This window comes from Onychostruthus taczanowskii, unplaced genomic scaffold, assembly GCF_017590055.1.
Source record: "Onychostruthus taczanowskii isolate IOZ18803 unplaced genomic scaffold, ASM1759005v1 scaffold228, whole genome shotgun sequence".
Classification (NCBI taxonomy): domain Eukaryota; kingdom Metazoa; phylum Chordata; class Aves; order Passeriformes; family Passeridae; genus Onychostruthus; species Onychostruthus taczanowskii.
The window spans coordinates 124378-147605 of record NW_024499551.1 but is presented as its reverse complement, the minus strand read 5'-3'; the positions used below and the strand labels follow the sequence as shown (position 1 = coordinate 147605).

The window sequence follows — 23228 nt, the reverse complement described above, 5'->3', positions numbered from 1 at the left end:
TGTGTGTGTTTGGAGATCTCAAGGTCCTTCACAGAGATGACCAAATTCTCAGCATTCCTGTGGGCCAGATGTTATTCCCACTGGAGAAGGGAAGGAGATGGGACTGGAGCTGCTCTGCTGCCCACAGGCAGGGGCTGAGCTGGAGGAAGCACCTGCTTGTGCTGCAAGGGGCCTCCCTGGCAAGCCAGGTGCAGGGTGGTGCTCTCAGGACTGAAATAAATGCAGTAGCAGCTTTAATATTCAATATTTCAGGTCTAAACCCTTCTCTCTCCCCATTTTTAACTCCAGAGGTGCCCAATGTGAAGGCCTCCCCTGAGCCTTTGCTCTCTCATTTAGCAACAGCAGCTTGTAACTCAATAAATATTTGAGTGACTCCCACAAATGCTGAAAACTGAAATCAGAGCAATGATCTGAGTGTGATCAGCCTCAGAAGAAACCTCCCAACACCAACTTCAAAATCACTCTCAGAGCAATGATCTGAGTGTGATCAGCCTCAGAAGAAACCTCCCAACACCTTCCTCAAGCAGGTGGGAGTGGAGAAGGATAAAACACACAACCACAACGAACTGCACAGAAAATCCTTAATAAAATTTGAAAGCTACAGAAGAAAAAGCTGTCTGTGTTTGGGGATGTACCTGCAAGCCCAGGAAGATGCAGAGGTACCAGGGAGGAACATCTTCAATGGTGTAAATCATGTCAGTCCTCTGGGCATCCAAACTGCCAGTGCTGTCCAGGGTCTCTGCCAGGGAGCTCTGCAGGAGCAAGGGGCACCAGCAGGTTAGTGCTGCACAGAATAAAGGGAATTTCAACAGCCAGCCACTCCAAGGCTGCTTCAGCAACGCTGATTTGTGACAATTTCAAAGCCTTTCACATCCAGCTCCTGAATTTGTAGCCAGCATGTTCCCTTCTGAACACTCCCTGCTTATTTATTTATAATTGCTGATTTATGACAGAACTGATCTAGCAGCCAAAAGGTGCCCAAAAATGGATTCATCATGACAAGGTTGTTAAAAAAACCCCACCAAACCCCAAACCACAAAAACAAACAGAAAAAGAAAACAGGGAAGAATTGGAACTAAGAAGAAGAGCTCTGTCCTTGCATCACTGGCAAAAATAAATCCTCATTATGATAATTGCTTCCCTGCTTTGCTCTTACCCAATTCCATCTTGGTTAACCACTTTTAGCCAAAGAATTTATAATTTCCCTTCTTCCCCCTCACTTTATGCAGTCAGGAAAAATGCTAATTATTACACCCAAATTAATCCCTAACCAATTTCTGTCAGCCAAGCAGAATTCCTCCAGGAATTTCAATTCCCCAGGAATTCAGGCAAGGCCAATGGACAAGTGAGCACAGACATTCACACATCAACACCCCTGCAGATGAAACAGGGAAATCTGCTTTTCTCTGTTCCAAAGAAGTGGAATCTGCTCTGGAAATCCCTGACAACAAAGCCACAATGCTCCAAAGCCCCAGCACAACAACAGAAGCAGGAGGAAGTATCAGATTTTGTCATTTCAGACCAAGTAGCTAAAAAATCACCTTACACAACAGCTGCTCTGCCCTAATCCAGCCCAAGACACTCTGAGCCCACGTGAAGCTGCCTCACACAGAGCCTGGGAGCTCTGCCAGACTCGTGACTGCCCCAAATGGTCTCCACTTCTCCCAAAAAAACCCCCAAATCCACGGTGACCCGCACTCGGTGCCACCTGCAAGGCCAGCCAGCCAAAGTGAGCCTGGCACTGCCCTCCCACCTCAGCCTTCTGCTGGGAAAAGAAATCCCCTGGGGAAATTCACACCCAGGGGGGGCAGGTGGGCGCAGGGCTGCGGGGAGGTCGAGGGGGTTGCAGCAGAAATGTACAGAACACATTTCCCAAAATACAGAAAGTCCCATTTGAGAGAAGTCTTGGAAGCACTTTGAGCAGTGCCCTCCCCTCCTGCAGCACCAGTGACAGCTTTTCATGGACTGGAAAAGGAACAAACTCCCTCCTGAGCCAATTCTCTACAAAAAACACGTGGAAAAAAAAAATGAGGAATTTGAACCATGGAATGGCTGAGGTTGGAAAAGCCCTTTCAGATCCTCAGGTCTGACCACCAGCACAGCAGCATCACCAAACCACATCTCCAACTGCCACATCCACATATTTTTTAACATCTCTGGGGATGGGGACTCCATCACTGCCCCTTCCAACCCGTGGCCACCCTTTCCACAGAAAAATTCCTCCTGATGTCCAGCCTGGCCCTCCCCTGGCTGGGCTGCAAGGCCCAGTGCCACCCCTGCCATGGGCAGGGACACATTCCTTGCATGTCCTGAACAATTCCCACACATTTAGGAACTGCATCTTTCATTTTCTGTCCTATGGGATAATTCTGGATTTATTATTAAACAATATCCTACTAATTTAAAACACCAAAGGAAGCCAAAACTGTTTTGTTGCCACGAGGGAAGGAACAGGGTGATGGTTTAGCTGAGTGAGGGGTTTATTTTGGATCAGGTTGTGGGTTGAGAGCTTTTTTTTTGAGATTTCTGGAGAAAACAATGAAAACAACAATTCCACTGTCCCAGAGTGCTCCAAGCCCCATCCAGGCTGGCCTTGGGCATCTGCAGGGATCCAGGGGCAGCCAGAGCTGCTGGGGGCACCCGTGCCAGGGCTCCCCACCCTGATCCTTCACTGGCAGCCACAGCAAAGCTTTAACTCAAGGCAGGTCTGCTCACTCCACAGCTCAAGGTCTCCTTTGGGTGAATTATTCTCCATCACCCACAGTTCTGATCCCGTGGGCCAGCTGGGAGGGAGGGAAGCACACGTTTGGGAGAAGCAGGAACACTCTGGTGTCTGGAGATGGCTTATCTCATTGCACAACTCCACCCAAACACCTCTGGCTCAAGGCTTTTATCAGATTGTGCTCTCCACTCCAGCCCCAGCATGCTCCAAAAACCAAAGGCTTTCAGAGGGAACAAGAAGCTGTCCATGAAATGTGAGTGAGACACCTGGGCAGAGCTGGGAGGGCACCAGGCCCAGGCTCCCCTGGAGCCCAGCACTGACAGACCTCTGGCTGCTCAGGGGATGCTTTAAACCTGAAATTCAGGAGTGAAAACATTAACTGCATCCCCTGGTGTCATCCCTGCCCCAAGAGAAACCATGGCCTCGAAGGGAGGAGCATCGTGGTGACCCTGCTTGGAACCAGGAGTTTTGTTCCTGTTTCAATCAGGACATTTGAAAAACTTGGGTCAGGCTGAGCCTTTTCAGACAAAAAAGCCAGAATTTCAGAAGTTCAGATTTACCATAATCCTCATCCTTATTTTAAACAAAAGCTCAGATTCACACCATCTCAGCTTGCAGGATCATCACTGAACAGACCTAGGGAATGAAAGAATGGAGAAAAAAGCTGGAAAAATCCCAACCAAGGGCATGAACTGCTCCCACCACTTCCTGAGTCATGCCCCAAGAGCTGCACCCAATGTGTGTGACCAGGAGTCACGAGGGCAGAACTGCCCGGGGAGATGTGGATCTGCAAGTCAGCAGCTCTGGGACAGGAAACCTCCCAGCCAGGGCAAAGCAGGAGCTGAGAGAGCAAGAGTGAGCTCCCAGCCAGCAGGGCAGCCCCAGTACCTTCTCTGCTATGCCATTCTCTGTGGTGTAGATGGCCATCAGCTCCGTGTCCTCCGTGTCCTGGTCGCCGCTGGACGTGGCTCCGCCGTTTATCACAACCTTAAAGAGGGAGCAAGAAGAGAAATAGGTGAAGTTTTTAAAATCAACATTTCCTCTGCCATCACACCTCGTGTGTCAGTTTTCTCTCTTGGTACTTGACATCTGGCTCTGACATTTAGTCAGAAAGCATGAGGAGCATGGCAAGGCATTTTTGTAACAGCAGGGCTGGCTGTGCTGTACACAAATATTCAGAGCTTTGTCACTGACTGCTCATGGAAATGAAGGGTTTGTACACCACAACTGGAGCATTATCCCCTGCCTACAGGGCTGGGCTCACTCACAGGCAGGGTGAAGAAGGTGAGGTGTTTGGACTCATCCTCCTATCTGCCCTCCATGGTGCTCTGACCATGGGCTGCTGCCTGTCCTGGGAATGAGCACACACAGCAGGGCTGGCTGTGTTACACACAAATATTCAGAGCTTTGTCACTGACTGCCCGTGGAAATGAAGGGTTTGTACACCTGGAGCATCAATCTCTGCCCTGGGGTCACTCATGGGAAGGTGAGGTGTTTGGACTCATCCTCCTATCTGCCCTCCATGGTGCTCTGACCATGGGCTGCTGCCCGTCCTGGGAATGAGCACACACAGCAAGGTTGCTGTGTTACACACAGATATTCAGAGTTTTGTCACTGCCCATGGAAATGAAGGGTTTGTACACCACAACTGGAGCACTATTTTCTGGGCTGACTCACAGGCAGGGTGAAGAAGGTGGGGTGCTTGGCCTCATCCTCGTATTTGCCCTCCGTGGAGCCTCCTCCTGCCTCCACCGACTTGGACGTGGTGTTCTTGCCAATCCCCATGGTTTCCAGCACGTCCAGGACTTGCATGCAGCACCCAGGAGGTGCCTCTGGGACAGGCCAAGAACGAAGGACAGCTCTTTATTGCAGCAGCAGCAGCTCCAGGAGGCACTGAGGAGCTCAGTAATCCAGCTGGGACATCAGTGTGTCCTTCCCATCAACGGCTCCTGGGAGGGAAGGGACAAATTGGGATTTTTTTTTAGGAGGGAAATAAAGTCAGTCTCATCACCTGAAGGTCCTGAGTTTGTTCCTCACCCCAAAATTCTCAGCTGTATGAAGAACACTCCAAGCACAGTTCCTGCTGCTGAAGGAACTGTTTGAGGATAAACTTTGTATTTCAATGAGTTTCACTTCCCTCCTGGCACAGGAACTGGAAAGATCAGACACCTCAGTGGGTCACTCCAGTACAATCTTCCCACATTTGCTCCTTAAATCACACCAGCCAGTCCACTGTTATCCCACATTTTCCATTTCCAAGAGAAAAGAACAGGAATTAACATATTTGAACCTAAACTCCCTACAAGACAGCACAGAAAATCCAAGTTTTGCAACCTGTGGTTACTGAGCTTTAAACAGAGAATGCAGCTGCCAACATCTGCAGGTGAAACCAGGTCAGGTACAGGTGAAAGAACAGGACAGAACCTGCAAAAATGGCCTCTTGAAAGCCACAAAAAGTGGAATTTTCTGCACCCATCCAAGCAGCAGAAGCCACTCACACTGGAGTTACTTCACAAGCAAGTTAATGATGGGTTCAGCTGAACCCTAAGGTGGAAACACAGCTCATGGACACTCAAATACAGGTCTGGATTGGAAAAAAAGAAGCAGAACTTGGGTTTTTCCTGAGGTCTCCCTTCCAGATGCTGCTCAGGAAATGCCAGCAGCTCCTGCCTACTGTAATTGCAGTAATAACTGAACTTGGGAAAGACTCTTCTGCTGAGGGCAGTTCAGGACTGCACTAACATATGAATACTAATATTTCAGAACATCTTAACAGATGTTAATTGCCCATTTGCTGGGAAATTCTGGTTCCTTGAGGTGAAAGAAATATTAAAACTTTCAAAGCAACGTAGGTATCTCCTGAAAAGTTGCATAAAAAAGACAATTTGGGCACTGAGATCCCTTTGAAGCATTAATTAAATCAAGATGGGATGGAAGGCAGCGCCTACAAATCAGAGTTAAGTTTGTTTATGAGAGTAAATATTAGGGTGGCATAATTAATTATTTCTCACTTGAAGACTGAAGGAGAATGGTTTGAACACTCACTGTCTTGCTCTGGGAAAAACCTGTCACTGCCATTTTCACAGAGCTCCTCTTCAAAGAGCAGCTGAGGGCAGAGAGGAGGCAGGCACTGGTTAAAGGTTAAAGGTTTGGGGGCACTGGGGGGTCTGGGCTGGGATTTTTGGAGGGGATTTTTGTTTGCTTTCACTGTAGGGCAATGAGGTTTGGATTTTTTTTTTCCTAGCACACAAGAAAAAAGAGAAAAGAATCTGCCTTTTTCTGTCATTGCAGACGTGTTTTATTCTCCAAGAAAATCAGAGATGGAGACGGGCGAGGTTGAGTCTGGCAGCTTGATCCTCTGGGATTGGGAAGGGAAAGGGCAGCAGGACACCTCCCTGAGCCAGAAGCAATAAAGAAATGTGAGCCAGGGAAGCTGCCAGGCCCAGCATCTGCTCTAAGGTGCCCTGGCACTGAGCAGCACCTCTGCCACCCTGCACAACAGCAGGGCTGCTGGCTTCTCCAGGCCTGGAGCAAAGCAGGACAGCAGCAAGGCTTGCCTTGGATCCAGGGATGGCTGAGAGCTGACACTCCATAGCTGAAAAAACAATTCCCAAAGAGGCAACTCCCAATTCACAGGTCAAAACCCCTCACTGCTGCTTTTCCTAAAGAGAGGGAGGGTTTGTGTCACCAGGGGTTGCTCCAAGACAAACCAGGAGAAGGAATTTCCCAGCTCTTCTTGCTTCTACCCAGCAATTAAAATTGCACTTAATGGCACAGATGACCATCAGAGGTTTCTGGAATGCTTTGATTCTGCCATCAGGAGTGTCAAAGAGGAGAAGACAAACCCTGCTGCTGCCTGGAGCTATCTGGGAGAGCTCCCTCCTTATCAGCCCCTGTGTCCCACCTCGACTCAGGCATTTTTACTGCCCTCCAGAGCAAATCCAGCTCCTCAGAAGCTGGCAAACCCTGCAGAAAGAGATAAAACAGAAGAGATAAAACCTATTCAGCAGGGGCAGGTAAACTCAGTACAACCCATCACCTGCAGGCTGGGGTCCAGTGGAAAGGCTGGAAGGGAAACTTGTGCCAGGACTCACCTTCCCACATGAATTACTCCAGGGAACACCTGTGTTTAACACAGAAGGCCAGGGCTTTACAGTGCTGCAGATTAGATTAGGATTTACACAAAGGGCAGGAGAGAGCCCAGGTGCAAGTTCAGGAGGAAAAGCCTCCTGGGCAGGGAGAGGCCACTCTGCACCTCCAGCATCTGCTGTTCTCCAGCAAAAAGCTCCTCCAGCCTCAGAGCCACCAGGAGAGGACAGGAAGAGGTGGCAGGGTCTGGTCTGACACAACATCTGCTTCCAGGACCACCCACCACATCTTCCCTTTTGCCAGGTCGCTGCTATTTCATTCAAACAAATCAGGATGTGCTGCAAAGCTCATGGAAAAAAAGATAAAACCCATCAGAGATACGGAGATCTGTGATGCAAGACTGTTTAAATGCTCTTTTTTGTCCCTACAAGTCTCTGCTCTGGAACCTCCACCACAAATAAAAACATGCAGTGGAGCACAAAGGTTTTCCTACAGGAAAATCTGCCCCTGAAAAGCTCCCACTTCCCCAGGTACCCAGCTGTAAAAAATCCCTTCACAGCTCAACTCTTCAGTAGATCCAAGGGTTAACCTGGGCAGGACAGAAGGTGCAGACAGACATAAAGGGTTTTGGCAGGGAAAACAAATTGCCATAAATTAAATTGCCATAAATAAATTGCCACAGGAGGGAAAACTGGCCATGAACCCCCACAGGGGGGGACACAGACACCTCCCTTACGTGCACTGTTTCCTTTCAAAGCACTGCATACAGCTTTTGGCTGAAGCACACCACAAATATTCCCTGGATCAGATTTGCTGCTGTGCAGCTCCTCCCTACACTGCTGAAGGCCTTCAGCATCAATATTTGAATCCAGAGCCTGGCAAAGCAAAGACTGGGGAAAACAAAGCCCACCTGACCTCCAGGCTGTGACATTCCTGGCAACTGGCAAGTTCTTGGGGCTCTTCTCTCAGTTTGGGTTGATTTGGGTTTTTTTTCACCTCCTCTTAGGAAGAGCCAATGCTTTGCCAGGTGCTGTTGGCCTGGCAGCAGCAGGACTGGGCATGGTCATGCTCAGGACATGGCAGTGCTGTTGATTGCTCGTTTGCAATTAGCAGACCCAGAGGTTAACCCTCTGGAGGAAGCTCAGGCTCCCCCACGACTTCCAGCCCTGAAAATTACAGTTTTTTCCAAGTGAAAGGATGCAGCCCTGTGTATTCCCTTATCTGCCAAACTCAAACCAAAAACCTTCTAAAACCACACAGCCTGAATTCCAGCTGGATCCTAAATTTCCCTCAGCTGAGCCGAGCCCACCACTTAGTGACAACCAAAATAATTTCAGACTTTCCCAGTCCCTTCAGACAATCCCTGCCCTGGTCCCCAGCCAGGCCCTGCGGGGAATCAGGGACTGGCCTGAATTTGGTGGCCCTTCCCTGCTGCACAAGGGGAATATTCCCAAAGGAAGCACAACAAACAAAAGCAGCTGGGGATGGGACAGCCCACGCCTGGGTTTGTCCCATGTCACACCCCCTGGGGAAGGAGTGGTGGCACAGGACCAGGACCTTTCTGGCTGTCACAGACGGCTGCAGAGCCAAAAAACCTCTGGCTGTCGCACCCACTAAGGAGATTAGAATCAAATTAAGGTCACTGCTTAATTACCATCATCAATTTATTATTTTAATGAGCTGTCAGGCTCATGTGAACAGACCAACTTTCTCCTGCAAGCAGAGATGATGCTCAGCCAGCATTTGTCCCACTTGAGGTGCCTCTGGAATTTCAGCACCTCCCTGGCACTTCCAAGTGTTTGGCACCTCTGGAACTCGGGCACATGATGTGTTTTAACACAACCAAGGCATCCTCTAGGCCTGAGATTGGATTTTGGGCAGCAGAGATGTGGAAAGGGACATGGACTCCCTTCAAAAGAGAACTTTGCTACTCGGAGGTGTCCAAAGGGTGCTGGAGGTTTTCCTAGGAAAAAAGGTTCTCCCCAGTTAAAAACATTCCACAAACCTCTCATCACCCAGGTTAAAAAAGCTCAATAAATACTTGAAGGATGCAATCAAAGTGCTGTCTGCAGAACCACAACCACAAATCCAACTGCTCCACGCTGCTCCATCCCAGATCTGAGCCTGGATACTGCACCTGCGAGGTCCCACCCACTGTCCACACAGGCAGGCAGTGCCTCAAAGGCATTTTTCTGCCTTCCAGGGCATTTTCACCACCTCACAGATGTGAAGAAGGTGCCCAGAACCCACACATTTAATTTTCTCTACCCTCCTGCTTCAGTCTTGAAGGGTTTTTTGTTCTTGGAGAGTTTGGAGCAGCCTCTTTGGTCCCAGGAAACTCCTGATTTACCTTCAGCAGGGGCCTCTCCAGTTCCTCCCCACCAACTGAAGCTGCACTGAAATGCCACCACATCCTAAACACTCCAGAGATTTCCCCCCACTCACAACAAGAAAAGCAGACTCCAAATTTAACTAACACCACACAGTTCATCTTTACCTGCAGCAGAGACAAAATGCTGCTACATACCCAAACTTCCTAACATCTGAGTTCTAAAAAACTCAATTTATTTAAGCTGATGGGCACTTTAAGAAGCTTCCCTGTTCACTTCGAAGTAGCTCTTCAAAGCACAAACATATTCTTTCTTTGGAGGCACTAATGAATTTTTAAGTAGTTGGGATTTTGACTGCCATCCAGAACGGTGCTTTAATAACTGACCAACGTTATTAGGGCAAGTCTGCACAAAGCTAAGCAGGAAAGTTACGCCGAGCTCAAACCTTCCATGTATTTAAAGCACATTAGCTAAATCTCATTAACTTCCTGTGTCAATGAGCTTCTTGAGAAGGGGACTTAAACCCAGCTGAATGAGGTGTTTACCAAAGGATCTCACAGCTTTCAAAACCCACAAGTTTGGTTAGTCAAGTTATGAACTGAGAGCTTAGTTAGGCTGGGATTCTAAACCAGAAGAGCTGAAAATTCTAAGCCAGAAAAGCTGAAAACTCTAAAACAGAAGGGCTGAAAATTCTAAAGCAGAAGAGGTGAAAACTCTAAACCAGAAGGGCTGAAAACTCTAAACCAGAAGAGCTGAAAACTCTAAAACAGAAGAGATGAAACCTCTAAAACAGTAGAGCTGAAAATTCTAAACCAGAAGAGCTGAAAACTCTAAACCAGAATAGCTGAAAATTCTAAACCAGAAGAGCTGATTCTAAACCAAAATAGCTGATTCTAAACCAGAATATCTGGGTGTTTCCAGCATCAGTCACCCTGCAGGGTGTTTGATCAGAACACTGCTGGCCAAGCAGCTCCCACTCATCATCCTTCACCCCATGTCTCCCATTTTCTTGTCCCAAAAGGCAGCAGTTTTGCCCAAATTCTGCGCAGTGCATTTGCCACCCTCCCAGAGACCCCACCAGTGGGCAGGGATGAGAAGCTGTGAGATGAAATTCCAAAGAAGTGCAAGCAGAAGGTGGGAAATGACAATTCAGCAGCCACTGCTGGGAGCTGACACCTGCAGAGCTCTCCAGACTGAGGGTAAATAAAAATTAAACCCTGTCTCACTGCTCCCTCAGTCTGCCCTGAGCTCAGCACACCTCGCAGTGTATGGCACACAGTAATTTGATTTTAATGCTATGGAGTCCTTACGGTCTCCCTGGGGAGATTTAATAATTTGGGCATTCCGACAGCTCGCTGTTATTACTGATATTAATGCACAGCTCGTTAAGCTCCTTCACGGCCCCCAAAGCAACCTGAGCTCACACTGGCTCCTTTCTCAGCCTGCTTTGTACTTGGACTTGGCACTTTGATGAAAGCTCCCTTCTTTCCAAGACTTTAATCACGTTAAAACAAAGGTGGAGTTAGAGACTCATCTAGGAAAAATTCCATTTATTAAGTAAATCGAGGTAATGTGCCAATTTTTCAGCTCTGCATGTGAAGCTCCTTCCCAAGGGCTGAGGCATCCCTGTGGCTCCTTTGGGAAGGGAACAGCTTGAGCCCAGTGATCAATACAAAGCCAGCAACAGACCCCACATTTGAAAAGTTCTACACTGAGTTACCTGTTAGGCTTGTCTGGAAATAAACACTTCCATTCAGCATAACTTATTAGGATTTGGACTTAATCAACTTTCAGAAACTAACCAAGACGTTGTACCTTTGTGCTCAGACTTTCTTGAAATCTCTTTCACTACAGAAATATCATATACATTTGTCCCGTTTTAAAGATTAAAAGGAAAGCAAAGTTTACAGATAAACAGAAGAGAGCAAACACTTCTGAAACAGTAAATACCTCTTTTCACACTGACAGCAATTTTAAAATGAGAAATTAAGCCCTCAAACCTTTAAGACACGGAAAGTTAGCTATTAACACCTGCAAACACAAGTTTTTAAAGTTTCTTATTTCACAATGCCAACACCAAAGCAGCTGAATTTTGGCAACCACCCCCACCGAGGCAAACCTGCACCGAGCTCTCGGAGGCAGCTCCCGCAGCAGCAGCAGCCTGGAGGATGCAGACATTCATCCCCCAGGAGCACTTTTATACTCCTTTTGTACTTGCCCATTGTGTAACCGCTCCCAGCCCACGCTTACACAAGGGCAGGGCAGGAGGCAGCACCTGGTTACTCCTCGGTTACTCCCCCGTTACTCCACGCCTCCGCGGGGTTTACGCAAAGCAGCCTGGCCCGGGAGCTTCAGCTCAGCCACGAAATCACGGGGAGAACAGCCAGCCAGAGCCCCCAGATGGCACAAATACTTCCAGCAGCAGCTGCAGTCAGGACAGGGATCTTCTCTGGGCGCTCCTCCGTGAGCCTCCCTGGTGCAAACCGCGCGGAAATGTTTTTATCAGCAAACTGGACAGATTTTCCAGAGATCCCTGACCTCAGAGCTCTTCCCTGAAACAAGGGTCAGTGATCCACAACCTCACAGGGAACCGAAACACGCCAGGACTGTGCTGGGCTCCTCCATTTCCCCAGTGGAAAACGCTGAGTAGCAATGATGGGCACAGGGCAAAGCGGGACGGAAAGGGATGCAGGAGAAGAAGTGAAAGCCTTGAATCAACAACAAAACCAACAAGAAATAAAACCAGGGTTGCCAAGCACTGGAACGGGTTGCCCAGGGAAGTGGGTGAGTGCAGGTACACTGCAGGTGTATAAAAGCCATGGAGATGTGGCATTCAGGGCATGGTTCAGTGGTGGATGTGGCAGTGCTGGCTTAAAGACTGGACTTGATCTTAAAGATCTTTTCCAACCCAAACAATTCAAGGATTCTAAAATTGCTTCCCATGGATCTCCTCCTTGCACCACTGCCCTTCTGTGGGAGCACAGCCCTGCCTAAGGCTGTCCTTACACTCCTCAACATCACCTTGTCATTTTACCCATCCCCATTTCCCAGTGAGCAGCTCCTGCCTGGATTTACCGGCAGCAACTCCACCCCTTGCACCCAACCCAGAGCAGGCCAGGAACACGGAGCTCCAGGGCATGAAGGTGAGCTCACCGTACCTGAAATGCCCTTTCTGCACCCCAATGTGTGGAGGCAGGGACAGGCTGCCAGTGCTGTCCAGCCCCCCAGCTCCATCCAGCCCCCCCAGTCCATCCAGCCCCCCAGCTCCATCCAGTCCCCCCAAGTCCATCCAGCCCCCCAGCTCCATCCAGCCCCCCCCAGAGCAGAGCCAAGGCCTGAGCAGGGCACGGTTAATTGAGAGCTGAGCCTGCCCCGTGCCATGCTCCTCATCCATGCCTCGCTCAGATCCCTGGCAGAGACCCAAGGATCTGCACTGATTCCTCTGTGCAGTGTGTGCTCACACAGACCCACAGGATGTGCCAGCCTCTAATCCCCACTGCAAAGAGATGCTGAGAAGATCCCCCCTCTGTTTGCTCCTTTTCCAGTTATTAGATCCTTTCCCTCCTTCTGACTTCCAAACGTTTTCACAAACACAAATATCTGAATTTCAACATAAAGAAATCTTAGAGCCATTAACACAAGCATCACCAAACTTGAAGACCACAAAACACCAACTGCTGTAGCCAGACTGGCTATATATCATATATCATTGATATATATATATATATATATCATATAGATCATTGATCTATAACACTTTAGGGGAAAAAAAGCTGGAAATTGTTTTAGATTCAAGGTATTTGATGTGCTCACAGGGAGCTAAAGAACTGAGCAATCAAGAGCAAGAGGAAAACTTTAGGTTTTGAAAGAAGTAAACCACTTGCTTTTTTACTCCAATGTCCAACTTTTGTTTAATCCAACTAGTTTTTTTAATAGCTGGATTAAACAATGCCAGGGACTCAAATACTTCTTGCCCTGAACATCACAGTTCAAAGTATAACCGAGTTCAATGCAATTAAAATTCTTCAGTATGCAATCAAAGACTTGTCTATTTACCTTGCAATTAAAACTAATCGCTGCAAAATTCATCATCAGTGAGTGGAGAATTTCAACATTCAAACAATTAATTTCTGATTACTCTGCATTTCCACTCAATCCTAAGAAACCACCTGCTAATCTGGGTACCTCCACTCCAATCCCAGCTGCCAGGGTTGATGTCGGGACAGATCCAAGCGTGGCTTGTGGGGTTACAACTCCCTGGAGTGAGCAGGGACTGGAGCCACTGTCACACTGCAGGAGAATGCCAACTCAAAATGCACTGGAATATTTCAGAGCAGCTGTGGAAGCCCAGCAGGGGGGAATGAAGAGCTGAGAGCTGTGTGGGGCTGCACTTCACTGTGGGAGGGGAGGCACAGCAGAGGATTTATCTCACTCTGCTTCAGCCTAGGGAGCTCGGTCGTGATGGTCCCACACAGCCACTCATCTTTTTTATTTCCTGCTTAATATCCGAAATGCAAACTGCTGGAAGTATTTCTGCTGCTTGGAAATGTCTCCTAGGAGGAGTTCACTTTGATTATTACGAGAAAATCCAATTTTCTGCCTTCTTCTCAGACACTCAAGTGTTCAGTCTGAGGATGGACCAATATTTCTGAGTGCTCCAGCCAAATGCTGTTTGCTCTTGGACACACACTGGTAAACTACTGACAGTGTTCCCAGCTGGAATAGTTATTCTGAGGATTTATTCTCTGCAGTTTTGCAGCATTCAGGCAAGATAAAATCCCTCTCTGAAGTCCCCTATTCCCCCTGCACAGGGGTGCCACACAATGGTCATGTCCCATCACCAAAATGACAATAATGCAACTCAGGCACTGCAAACACCTGCTAACCAAATCCCTCCTTTGACCCTTCAGCAAGAACAAGAAAAACACCCAAAAGGAAGAGTGATGCAGTCAGCAGTGCCCAGGGAGAGGCACAGCCCCCCTGCAAGAACATCCTGTTACATCCTGAGGGTGAGCTGGAGGATGCCTCCTTCCTGACAGCTCAATGAGCCCCCTCACTACATTGCTGCAGCCATCTCCTAATTTAAGGACTCTTCCTCCCAAAGCCACAGCAAATACGTGATCTTTTACATCAGCTTATTTAATCAGCAGCCTCCCATGAACATCCTCCAGAACACACTTAACACAGCAAACCCAGAAAACAGCATCACACACGAGCACAATAAATAGATCCACTTCCACCCACGACCGGGAAGGGCAGAAAGACTCGGCCATTAAGTCTGAACTTCCAGCGGTGTTTGTAAATTATTGAGTTATGAACTGAAAAAGCACTTACCAGAAGATCTGCTGCAATATGAAAACACCTACTGCTCTTCCCTAGTGCTGGCTCAAATGGACACCAGAATTACTGGAACTGCTCTGAAAACTCCCCAGGTAATGCAGGGAGCCATGCCCAGCCCTGGCTCCTACTCAGGGTGTCCCCCCTGAGCCCACAGATCCCCCTCTCCCAGAGAAAGGACACCTTGGGGCAAATGAATCCCACATTTCCAGCTGGACAATGCAATGCCTCGTGGCAAACTTCTTTTCTGAAATCCCTAATTCATCTACAGCCTGTATTGGTAAGGTGTTTATTAGGACTTCTCCTGCCACGGTATGGTTTTAAATACTTGCAAGAAGAACCTAGGATCTGAGATGTACATCAAAGCAGACACAGAGTTCTGTGTAAAAAGGTAATTACAAGAGGGAAGTGCCTTTAAGAATACCTGTGGCTGATTTGTGGGCAAGAAATAAGGAATCATTGTCAAGAAAGAACAACAGAAGAATAGTGAAGCCACAGCCCTGCACTCCACAGGCACAGATCAAAGCACTTCCAAAATTACTGGAGAAAAATGTGCTTTTAGGGACCTGTTATTGTATTCACCCTGTTAATAAACTAAGTCAGACTCCCTTCCTGGAGGTCCAGGTATTCCTGTACTTACAGGCAAAAGCTCAAATGCTTTGTCTTCCAAGAAAAGACAGAAGCAGAGCCTGGCAGCAGGGTGAGAGGCAGAGAACTTTAATGTGTCATTACCCTGTGTGTTCCCAAATTACCCCAACACATCACCACCCCTTGTGTTCCCGAAATCCCCACCCCTGGAAGTGCCCAAGGCCAGGGCTTGGAGCACCTGGGACAGTGGGAGATGTCCCTGAAGGCACGGGGTGGGTCTGCATGGGCTTTGAGGTCCCTCCCGTCCCAAATTCAACACACAGTCAGTTTGCACGCTCGTATTTTACTTTTCTCTCCCTGTTTTTGTGACTGCTAATAGTTTCAGAAGGGTGGGCTAAACTCCTGTACAGAAAAATCCAGCAGGCTGTGCAAAAAACAGGCAAAGTCCCACCCTTCAGCCAAAGCTGCTGCTATTTTAATTTTCCAAAGGCAAAACACTTCTACACAAAATCATTTGTTTACTTTTTCATTCAATACGTCATTTGCTTGGATGCCTAAAAATCACCCTGCATTACACAGTGAGCAGCCAGGCTGAAAACTCCAGCTGCAAGACCAAATGCTTTAAAAAGTGGGGGGAAAAGAGCAGATATCCATCGTTTTTGGGCAGTGATCCTGGGATCTCATTCACAGCTCAGTAATTCGCAGCCCAACTCCTCCTCCCACCAACCCCAAAATGAAAAAAAGCCCTTTTAATCTTCAAAGCGTGGCCACAAGTCAATCTCAACTTAGCACACTTTTTAATTTTCGTTTTAATTATCCAGCTGGGAGAGTTATGCCCTTCTTGCTCAGTGACCTTTTGCTCCTTTGGGATTTACTTCAAAACCTTTTCTGGGAATAATCAGGGAATTCACACCAGTTACAGAGGAAAGGCTCCAAGGCTCCCGAGGTGGAGAGGCAGGGCCGGAGTGACTCTCAGGAGTCTCTGCTGGGCTCTCAGGACAGGATCCTGTGGCTCCAGGATTGCAATCCTGGCACGGCTGCTCCGACCCCACGCCGGCTTCGGAGCTCTCACCTGGAGCCAGAGCCAAAGCAGCAGCAGGAGAAGCTTCTGCTGGAGCTGGCACGAGGCAGGGCAAGGCAGAGCATCTCTCGGGGCCACGGAGCAAGAAGAGATGCCATTATTCACTGTGTTAGCAAGAATTGGTGCTGAAATCCCCAGCAAGGACTGGTGCCCAGCTGTTTGCCCCAGGAGCTCTGGTCACCGAGCACAGCTCGGTTTCCCACAGCCACTGGGGAAAAATTAAATCATTATTGCCACTAATGATATTTAAGCCAAACCAGCACTCCTGACTCCCCTGCCCACACACACCGAACAACTGCGAGCAGCCCTGGGTTTGATTCCCACACGTTAAGCCAAGCAATTACTAATTTATTAATTTCACAACAAGCCTGGCAGTGTCTCTGTGCTCAGCCAGCCTTGCTGGGTGACTCCCCTGCTCCTGCTGGAGGCAGGCTCAGGTGAGAGCAGCTCTGACCTCCTCAGAAATGTTCATTTCTTGGCCCCTGCACCCTCTGAATCCATGGGGCAGCAGGAGGGGACAGCTGCCACCTCACCCCTGTGTCACATGTCACCAGGCAGAGATGGGGATGTCAGTGCAGTGGCTTTGAAGATTTCCCTGCCTGTGTGAGCGGGTAATTAAGAATGCATTAAATAGATATTAATGCATTAAATATCCCTGTGAGAAACAGAACTGGTAAAGAAGGTTAAGTGGCTTGTCCCAGCGAAGGGACAGAAATGGAACAGCCAGTTTAACACCCAACTGGCTGCTGAGGAAAAGCACAAAGAATTGTAAAATTTTCCAGAGTTCACACTACTTACAATAATATTTATACCAGCTATAGGTTATTGAAGGAAAACGTCTTGGTTTTGGGAAGACTTTGTAAAAAAGTTCTTTGGAAAATGTAGTAAAATAAGCCTCTAGTTTACCTTTGTGATTTCTGCCAGTAAACCAATCCTTTTTTAACCAATATACTGTTTAATGTCGTGCCTTAATGGCTGCCTCATCTTCAGGGCTCTTTGGCAGATGTGTTTCAGCACTGCTTTTAACAAAATAATCTCAATTATTCTTACTTAATTGGCATCAGATAAACGCGAGACTTCTTAGCTGCTGCTAGCTGAGGGAACAGCACTTGAGCACATGCTTTGCCCTTTGAATAATTAGGAGAAAAGAGCCATGCAGATGGAGTGTACCTAAGCGAGCTCCAAAACTGGGCTAACACTGATCACAAAATCTTTCCCAAAGCCCGGCAGCCAAGGAGGGGAGCTCAGACAGCGCTGTGCCTTCAGGCTCATTTATAGCCAGCAACTGAACAGAAGCTTTAATTGACAGCCTCGCTCGGTTCTATTGTGCCTGATTAGGCATCTCCATGAAAAGCATTAGCAGTGTTTGATCCCCTCCAAAGCAGAGCAGCTCATTAGCAGGGGATGTTTACAGGACGGGCAGCTCTTCCCCTGCTGCAGGAGGGGTTTGCACGTCGTGTTTTCACCAGGGGGATCACGGCTCCAAAGGAGCTCAGCCCTCCATCCTTTGCCTTTCCTGGTATTTGCCAACAGGACAGATGGACAAGGAAAACATCTGACAGGACAACAACAAACCCCCAACGCTTGGGTATTAAAAAAAACCCCAAATCCTCTCCCTCATTCCCTCATCCATTCTTCCTTTTTTTTTTTTTTTTTTGAGCTTTAAAAGCATCTATCAGTGAGCTGAAATAATTACAAATAACAAGTGTCCAACAGGCTGAATAAACCAGACCAGAGCGCTGTGAAATTATATTGGTAATAATGACTCTGCTCAGCACAACATCCCAAAATTCCACACACAAAATTAAATGGCACCCATGCAAATACATCCAATATCAGCAAATGACTGGTAATTGTTATTGCTCCCAGAGATGAAAGGACACAGAACAGAATGAGAATACAGCGATTATTTCCTGCCCTCCGAGCCTATGGACCTGCAGCTCCAATTTATTTCTTGTCAGTCTCCATCCAAATTACTCCTTAGGTTTGGTCTTAACAAAATGCTCGTCAGGAATCCATGATCTGTCAGCTTTTATCAAAAATTGCAACCTGTAAAAATATGACCAAGCAAATGCTGCTTGCATCAGGAAGCCTTAGTTACCTTTCAGGAACAATTAATTCTGCACAAATAATGAAAAAAAGGGGGAAAAAACCTGCTGTAATCTGTGAAGAGCTGGTGCTTTAGAGCCTGCCAAAACAAGGATGTGTTTCCTACGCTTGGGTATGGTAAGGGTCTGGATACAGGATCCTCCACACAGAGGACAAGTAATAAACAGAGCAAAATTTGTTTTTTCCTGTCACGAGGACTCAGAGACTCCACAAAAATTCAAACCTTGCCACAGCAGAGCCCACTAAGTGCTATTAGCTCCCAGACAGCTTCGTTTCGAGCAGCACACAAAAGAAAACGCTGCTAACCTTGCAGTGCAGCGTTTTATTTCCCTCCCAAGCCCCTAAATCAAAAGTGAAAGTCACGACACGGAGTCACGACATGGAGCCACGGGCCCGTTTCACGGGATCCCCTCGGTGACCTTGAGTGCCGCTAAGAGCATTTATTCACAATTCCCTGCAAAAAGCAAACCACAGCAGCGCCCGAGCTCAGCTTCAGGCTGCAATTCAAGACGCTCCAGGTGAGAGGGAACAGGAGAAAGGTGAGAAAAATAGGAAGCCCTTCGGATGGGGGCTTGGTGGGCTAAGGCTTCCAGCATTTCCTTGCCACTGCCAGCAGCAGATCCACGGCACTTCCAGAGGGCTGGGATAAATTCCCATTAAGCACCCCGGCACATAAACGCTGCCAAGTGCATTAGCGCTTAAGGTGCCTTCCTATTAAAGCTGCGCTTTGTTCTGTTAACTTTTACAATCTCACAAGCGGGTAACAGCCAGCAAACCACTAAAATCGCCATTATTGCCCTGGGCTGCCACTTCACGGCCATGCAAAACAGGAGTAAAGCCAATTAAAAGGTGTCGCTCCACTGAGAGCCCGAACCGCTGGAAGCTCACACCCGAGGTTAGGTTAATGCCCAGGAATGTCACTGCACTTCAGAGCCCCCCCTAAAATCGCTTTTCACTTACTTTCCCACTACCCTGCATTCCCAAAATCCTTCAGCCAACTGCTGGAATGGCAGAGCCCTGCACTAGTTTGATTTAAATATAAATTCAGACAACCAACTGGGGGACAGGGAGCCATTCAAAATCAAATTCCAAATCAGTTTGGTGACTCACATTTCCCAACAGTCAAAACCAACAAATAATGAGTCAATCCCCCTTCACCATCTCATCTGAGGCCCATTCTTCCAGCAGTTTTACTCTACAGTGAGCACGAAGTGGGTGACAAATTCAAGCAGTGCCTTTGATCAGGAAGGGCACACGCTGGTCTAACCCAAACACACAGAAACCAGGTCAGTTGTTGTTTCCAGAGCTTGGGAAGTTCAGATACCCCCAGGTACTGTGGGACAACAGCTCCTTCAGCACAACAACTGGACTCCTCTGCTCCTAAAAATACAATTATCAGACAAAGCTTGTTTGCTCAGGAACTTTGCTGACGCAAGTCCAAGATCAAAACATTCCTGGTTCAGAGGACAGAGATGTATCAGTCTCCAAAATCCAGCCATGACACCCCCCAAGGTGCCTGGGACACTCTTAGAAACACACATCGATTTATTACTGCTTAGTAATGTACATTTTGGGGGAATAATGAAATGTTCTGGTTGCTTGAACGTGTTGAGAAGGAACTCTGAAAATTCCCTGTCAGCAAAACAGGGAAAAGTTTATTCTCGCTTGAAGCTGCTATTTAAAAGTAATATTAAAATGAAATAAGTAAGGGCAGACACTTGGATGTTGAGTGCATTCCCTGTCCCCTCCTTAACCAGCACTTGCATCTTCTGGCCTGAGAACCGAGACACGGGGAGATTCAGATCATTGAATCTCTAATTACAAACTCATTAAAATACTAGTTTTACAGTTACCTCGAGCCCAGCCATTCCCCAGCAATCAAACGGAGCTGCGGGATGGGAACACAGAGCCTTTCATCCCAGGAGGGAGACACCCAAACCTTGGAGGAGCTTCGGGAGCCCCCGGGCACAGCCTGGTGGCCAATCCATCCTTCCCAAAGCCACCAAAGCCCAGCCCTGCCCCGGGGCCAAGGGGACAGCCACAGCTCCCAGGGTGACACACTGCTGACAACAGCGGGGACCACAAAACCCAAACTCCGGGAGCCGTGTGGAGAATTCCCAAAACACCTTCCCGGCCGAGATGAACTCGAGTGGAAGGGATGGAATTCCAACAGGAGCTACGAGTGCAGCTCTCCCTCCTCCTCTCTTTCCCCACCGAGTGCCAGCGATGTCTCAACACCCCAAGTGCCTTTCCAAGGAAGTAGCTCTGCTCCTTTCCGGGCCAAATTACCATGGCAAGAAATCCCCGTGTAGATTCATCTCCAACAGAAAAACATCCAGGCGGCAAACATTTCCTTCCCACAACCTGAAAACAGCCAAATATCATCAGGTTTCTTTCCTGCCATCAAAGAAACCCTGTCTTGAGACAGCTCGTAACAAGTAAAAACATTTGCCCATAAAGCAAATGTGCTCCCCAAGCACTGACAGAAATATTTCATGCACCCCACGAAGCTGCCTGTGCCTGAACACACTTCACCCCCGGGAAGGCTGGAGAACACAGCAAGAACTTTCATTTGTAATGATTTATTTTATCCTGCCTTCAGTGCATCAGGATGCTTGTCTCTTACTCATCCTGTCTGTCAATATTGTCTTCCTGCAGCTTTTAAGTAAAATAACCCCCATGGTAACTGTCGTCAGGCCATGTCATGACCACTGAGGCCTCATAAATAACACTTGATATAAATAGATTTTCCAGCAACATGTAAACCATCAGCTCCAATGGAAGTAGAAAGATTGTGTGCAACCATCTGCATGTTGTCCTGTAAGGATAAACACATAAAGAAGTGTTTGGAAGCAAAATAAATCTCTTGAAGAAATGACCCTAACAGAAACCTCTGGGGCATGAGATTTCTTACATGACTCACACAAAGACACTGACAGGAGCAGCTACAGCAGAACAAGAACTTCCTGGGAAGAAACCCTTCCCTGGGAGGGAGCAGAGGCCCTGGCACAGGGTGCCCAGAGCAGCTGGGGCTGCCCTGGATCCCTGAAGAGTCCAAGGCCAGCCTGGACAGTGCAAGGAGTCCCTGCCCATGGCACGGGGTGGGCTTTGAGGTCCCTTCCCTCCCAAACCACTCCAGGATTGTGTCACCTTCCAAATGACACCAGCTGGCGGTGGGAGCAGCTCGCAGGGGTGCCAGCTGCCTTCCCCTGCCCTCAGGATCAGGAGAGGTTTAATCCTGAGGGCAGCTCAGCAGCCACTCCTGCAGGAATCCATACGGACAATGCCCGCAGTTTCACCCATTTTCCTTTCAATGGTCTGCAATCAACTTCCACAACACAGCAAAGCCACGTCAGAGCCCTCGGGACACCCCTGCACGCTGAGGAAGTTGGCACATTTGGCTACATCAGGAAGAAATAAACCCCCAAGCATAGGGACAGAATGAAAGACAAAAGGCTCGGTTTAATTTTAAATAAGCATTTGAAATAGGAGCTGCATGCAGATGCAGCATTTTTTACAGGTTCTTCTAAACAAGTCTGGGGGAAATCCACAGTCAAAGTTTTCTGTCAGGAAAGAAAACAATCCTCCAAAACTGCCATTATCTCAAGCTTCCCCTGAAAAAGTCTCCAACCAAGTAATACCAACAAAGAAATGATTTCTATTTCTCCACTGGAATTCAACTCCCTGTCAGACAACCTTGAGATAGAAATTCTCATACTAGCAAGGTTTAAATCCACCCACACAGCACCCAGTGTGGACTTAGGGAGCTACACTCAGGTCTGCCTGGGCCCAGGGGGGGCAAAGAGCACAAAAATTCCCCAAACAGATCTGAATGCCATAGGAACACGAGGCTTTTGTGGGCAAACCCCTGACTGGGGACACTGCCAGGGGGTGAGGGATGGGACCTGCTCAAATTGCTGCTGTCACCCAAGGAAACACCCATCAACCTGCAGCCCAAATCCTGCCACTGCCTGAGGAGCTGCCTCTCCTCCAAATCCTTGGATTTGCTTCCATGCAAATGCTGAAGAAGCAACAGGCTTCTGAGAAGCTCTGAGAAGCTGATTCCCATCCTGCTCCTTCCATCTGCCGAGGGCTGTGTGCTTCCAGAGAGTTCAGCACAGCTAAGCCTGGCTCAGGGCAGGGCTTACAGCCCACAGCCACACTGGGATGGATCTTAGTTAAGCCACAGCAGGAGCACAACCCACCCCTGAGAACCCCAGCGTGACCTCCTCTCGTCCCCAGGGCTCTGACACGACATCTTCAGGTCCTCTTCACCTCTTGACTAAACCAAAGGCTCGTTTAAATCCATGATAAAAATCTCAGGGCTTGTTTAACCTCCTTGCTAGCCCAAGGTTGAATTTGTTTCAGTGCATCTCCATGTTAACGCTGCTCTAATTTCAAGGTATCTGGATCATGACTGGGAGCCAGGAGTAGGGGTACAAGAGCTCATCAACTAATCCAATTGTTCCACACATCTCAAGGATTATTTTCCAGTTTGCTAACCTGAGCTACTTGTTGCAATAATCCTTTATCTACACTGAAATCACCTGGCAGATAAGGTGTGCAATTAAGCCTGGCTCTGGCATCAGCTGCTCATCACTCCAGCGTTTGTTCTGCTTCTCCACTTCTTTTTACAGCCTGCATCAAACTCCACCTGCCAGGAAAACCACTACCCAAACCAGCTCTTTTTTCAAGCTTAAACTGGGTAACTTAAAGCCTGCTCAAGCCTGGCAGCACTACACTGCAGTGAGGACACACACACATATTAAGCTCCCTACGAATGCAGAGCATTTGGTGTTTTTATTGAAAATTAAAGCTCATCAGCAACAAGGAGTCTGGCATTTACCTGGCACTGAACTCACACCAAGAGTCAGCTGCGTGTGGGAAATGACAAGGCGGAAAAGATGAACAGGCCAGGTCTTTACCTTGTCTGAAACACCTCGGGGGATTTCCTTCCCTGCCAGAATCTTCC

General features: G+C 48.0%; 1 protein-coding gene across 4 annotated transcripts in view; it reads right to left on the bottom strand.

Moving 5' to 3' along the window:
- Positions 1-23228, bottom strand: part of SLC23A2 (solute carrier family 23 member 2) — a 53057-nt gene that overhangs the window by 28594 nt on the left and 1235 nt on the right. For 2 of the 4 annotated variants that reach the window (XM_041405268.1, XM_041405271.1), the window contains exons 2-4: positions 4400-4671; positions 3611-3709; positions 636-752 (exon numbers count right to left, since the gene is read on the bottom strand). In XM_041405268.1, the coding sequence (XP_041261202.1) occupies positions 636-752; positions 3611-3709; positions 4400-4534 (351 nt within the window). In that variant the 5' untranslated portion in view covers positions 4535-4671. Of the gene's footprint in view, positions 1-635; positions 753-3610; positions 3710-3990; positions 4004-4399; positions 4672-11391; positions 11615-23228 lie in introns of those variants that run through there. The other 2 variants (XM_041405269.1, XM_041405270.1) reach the window with 2 other exon arrangements.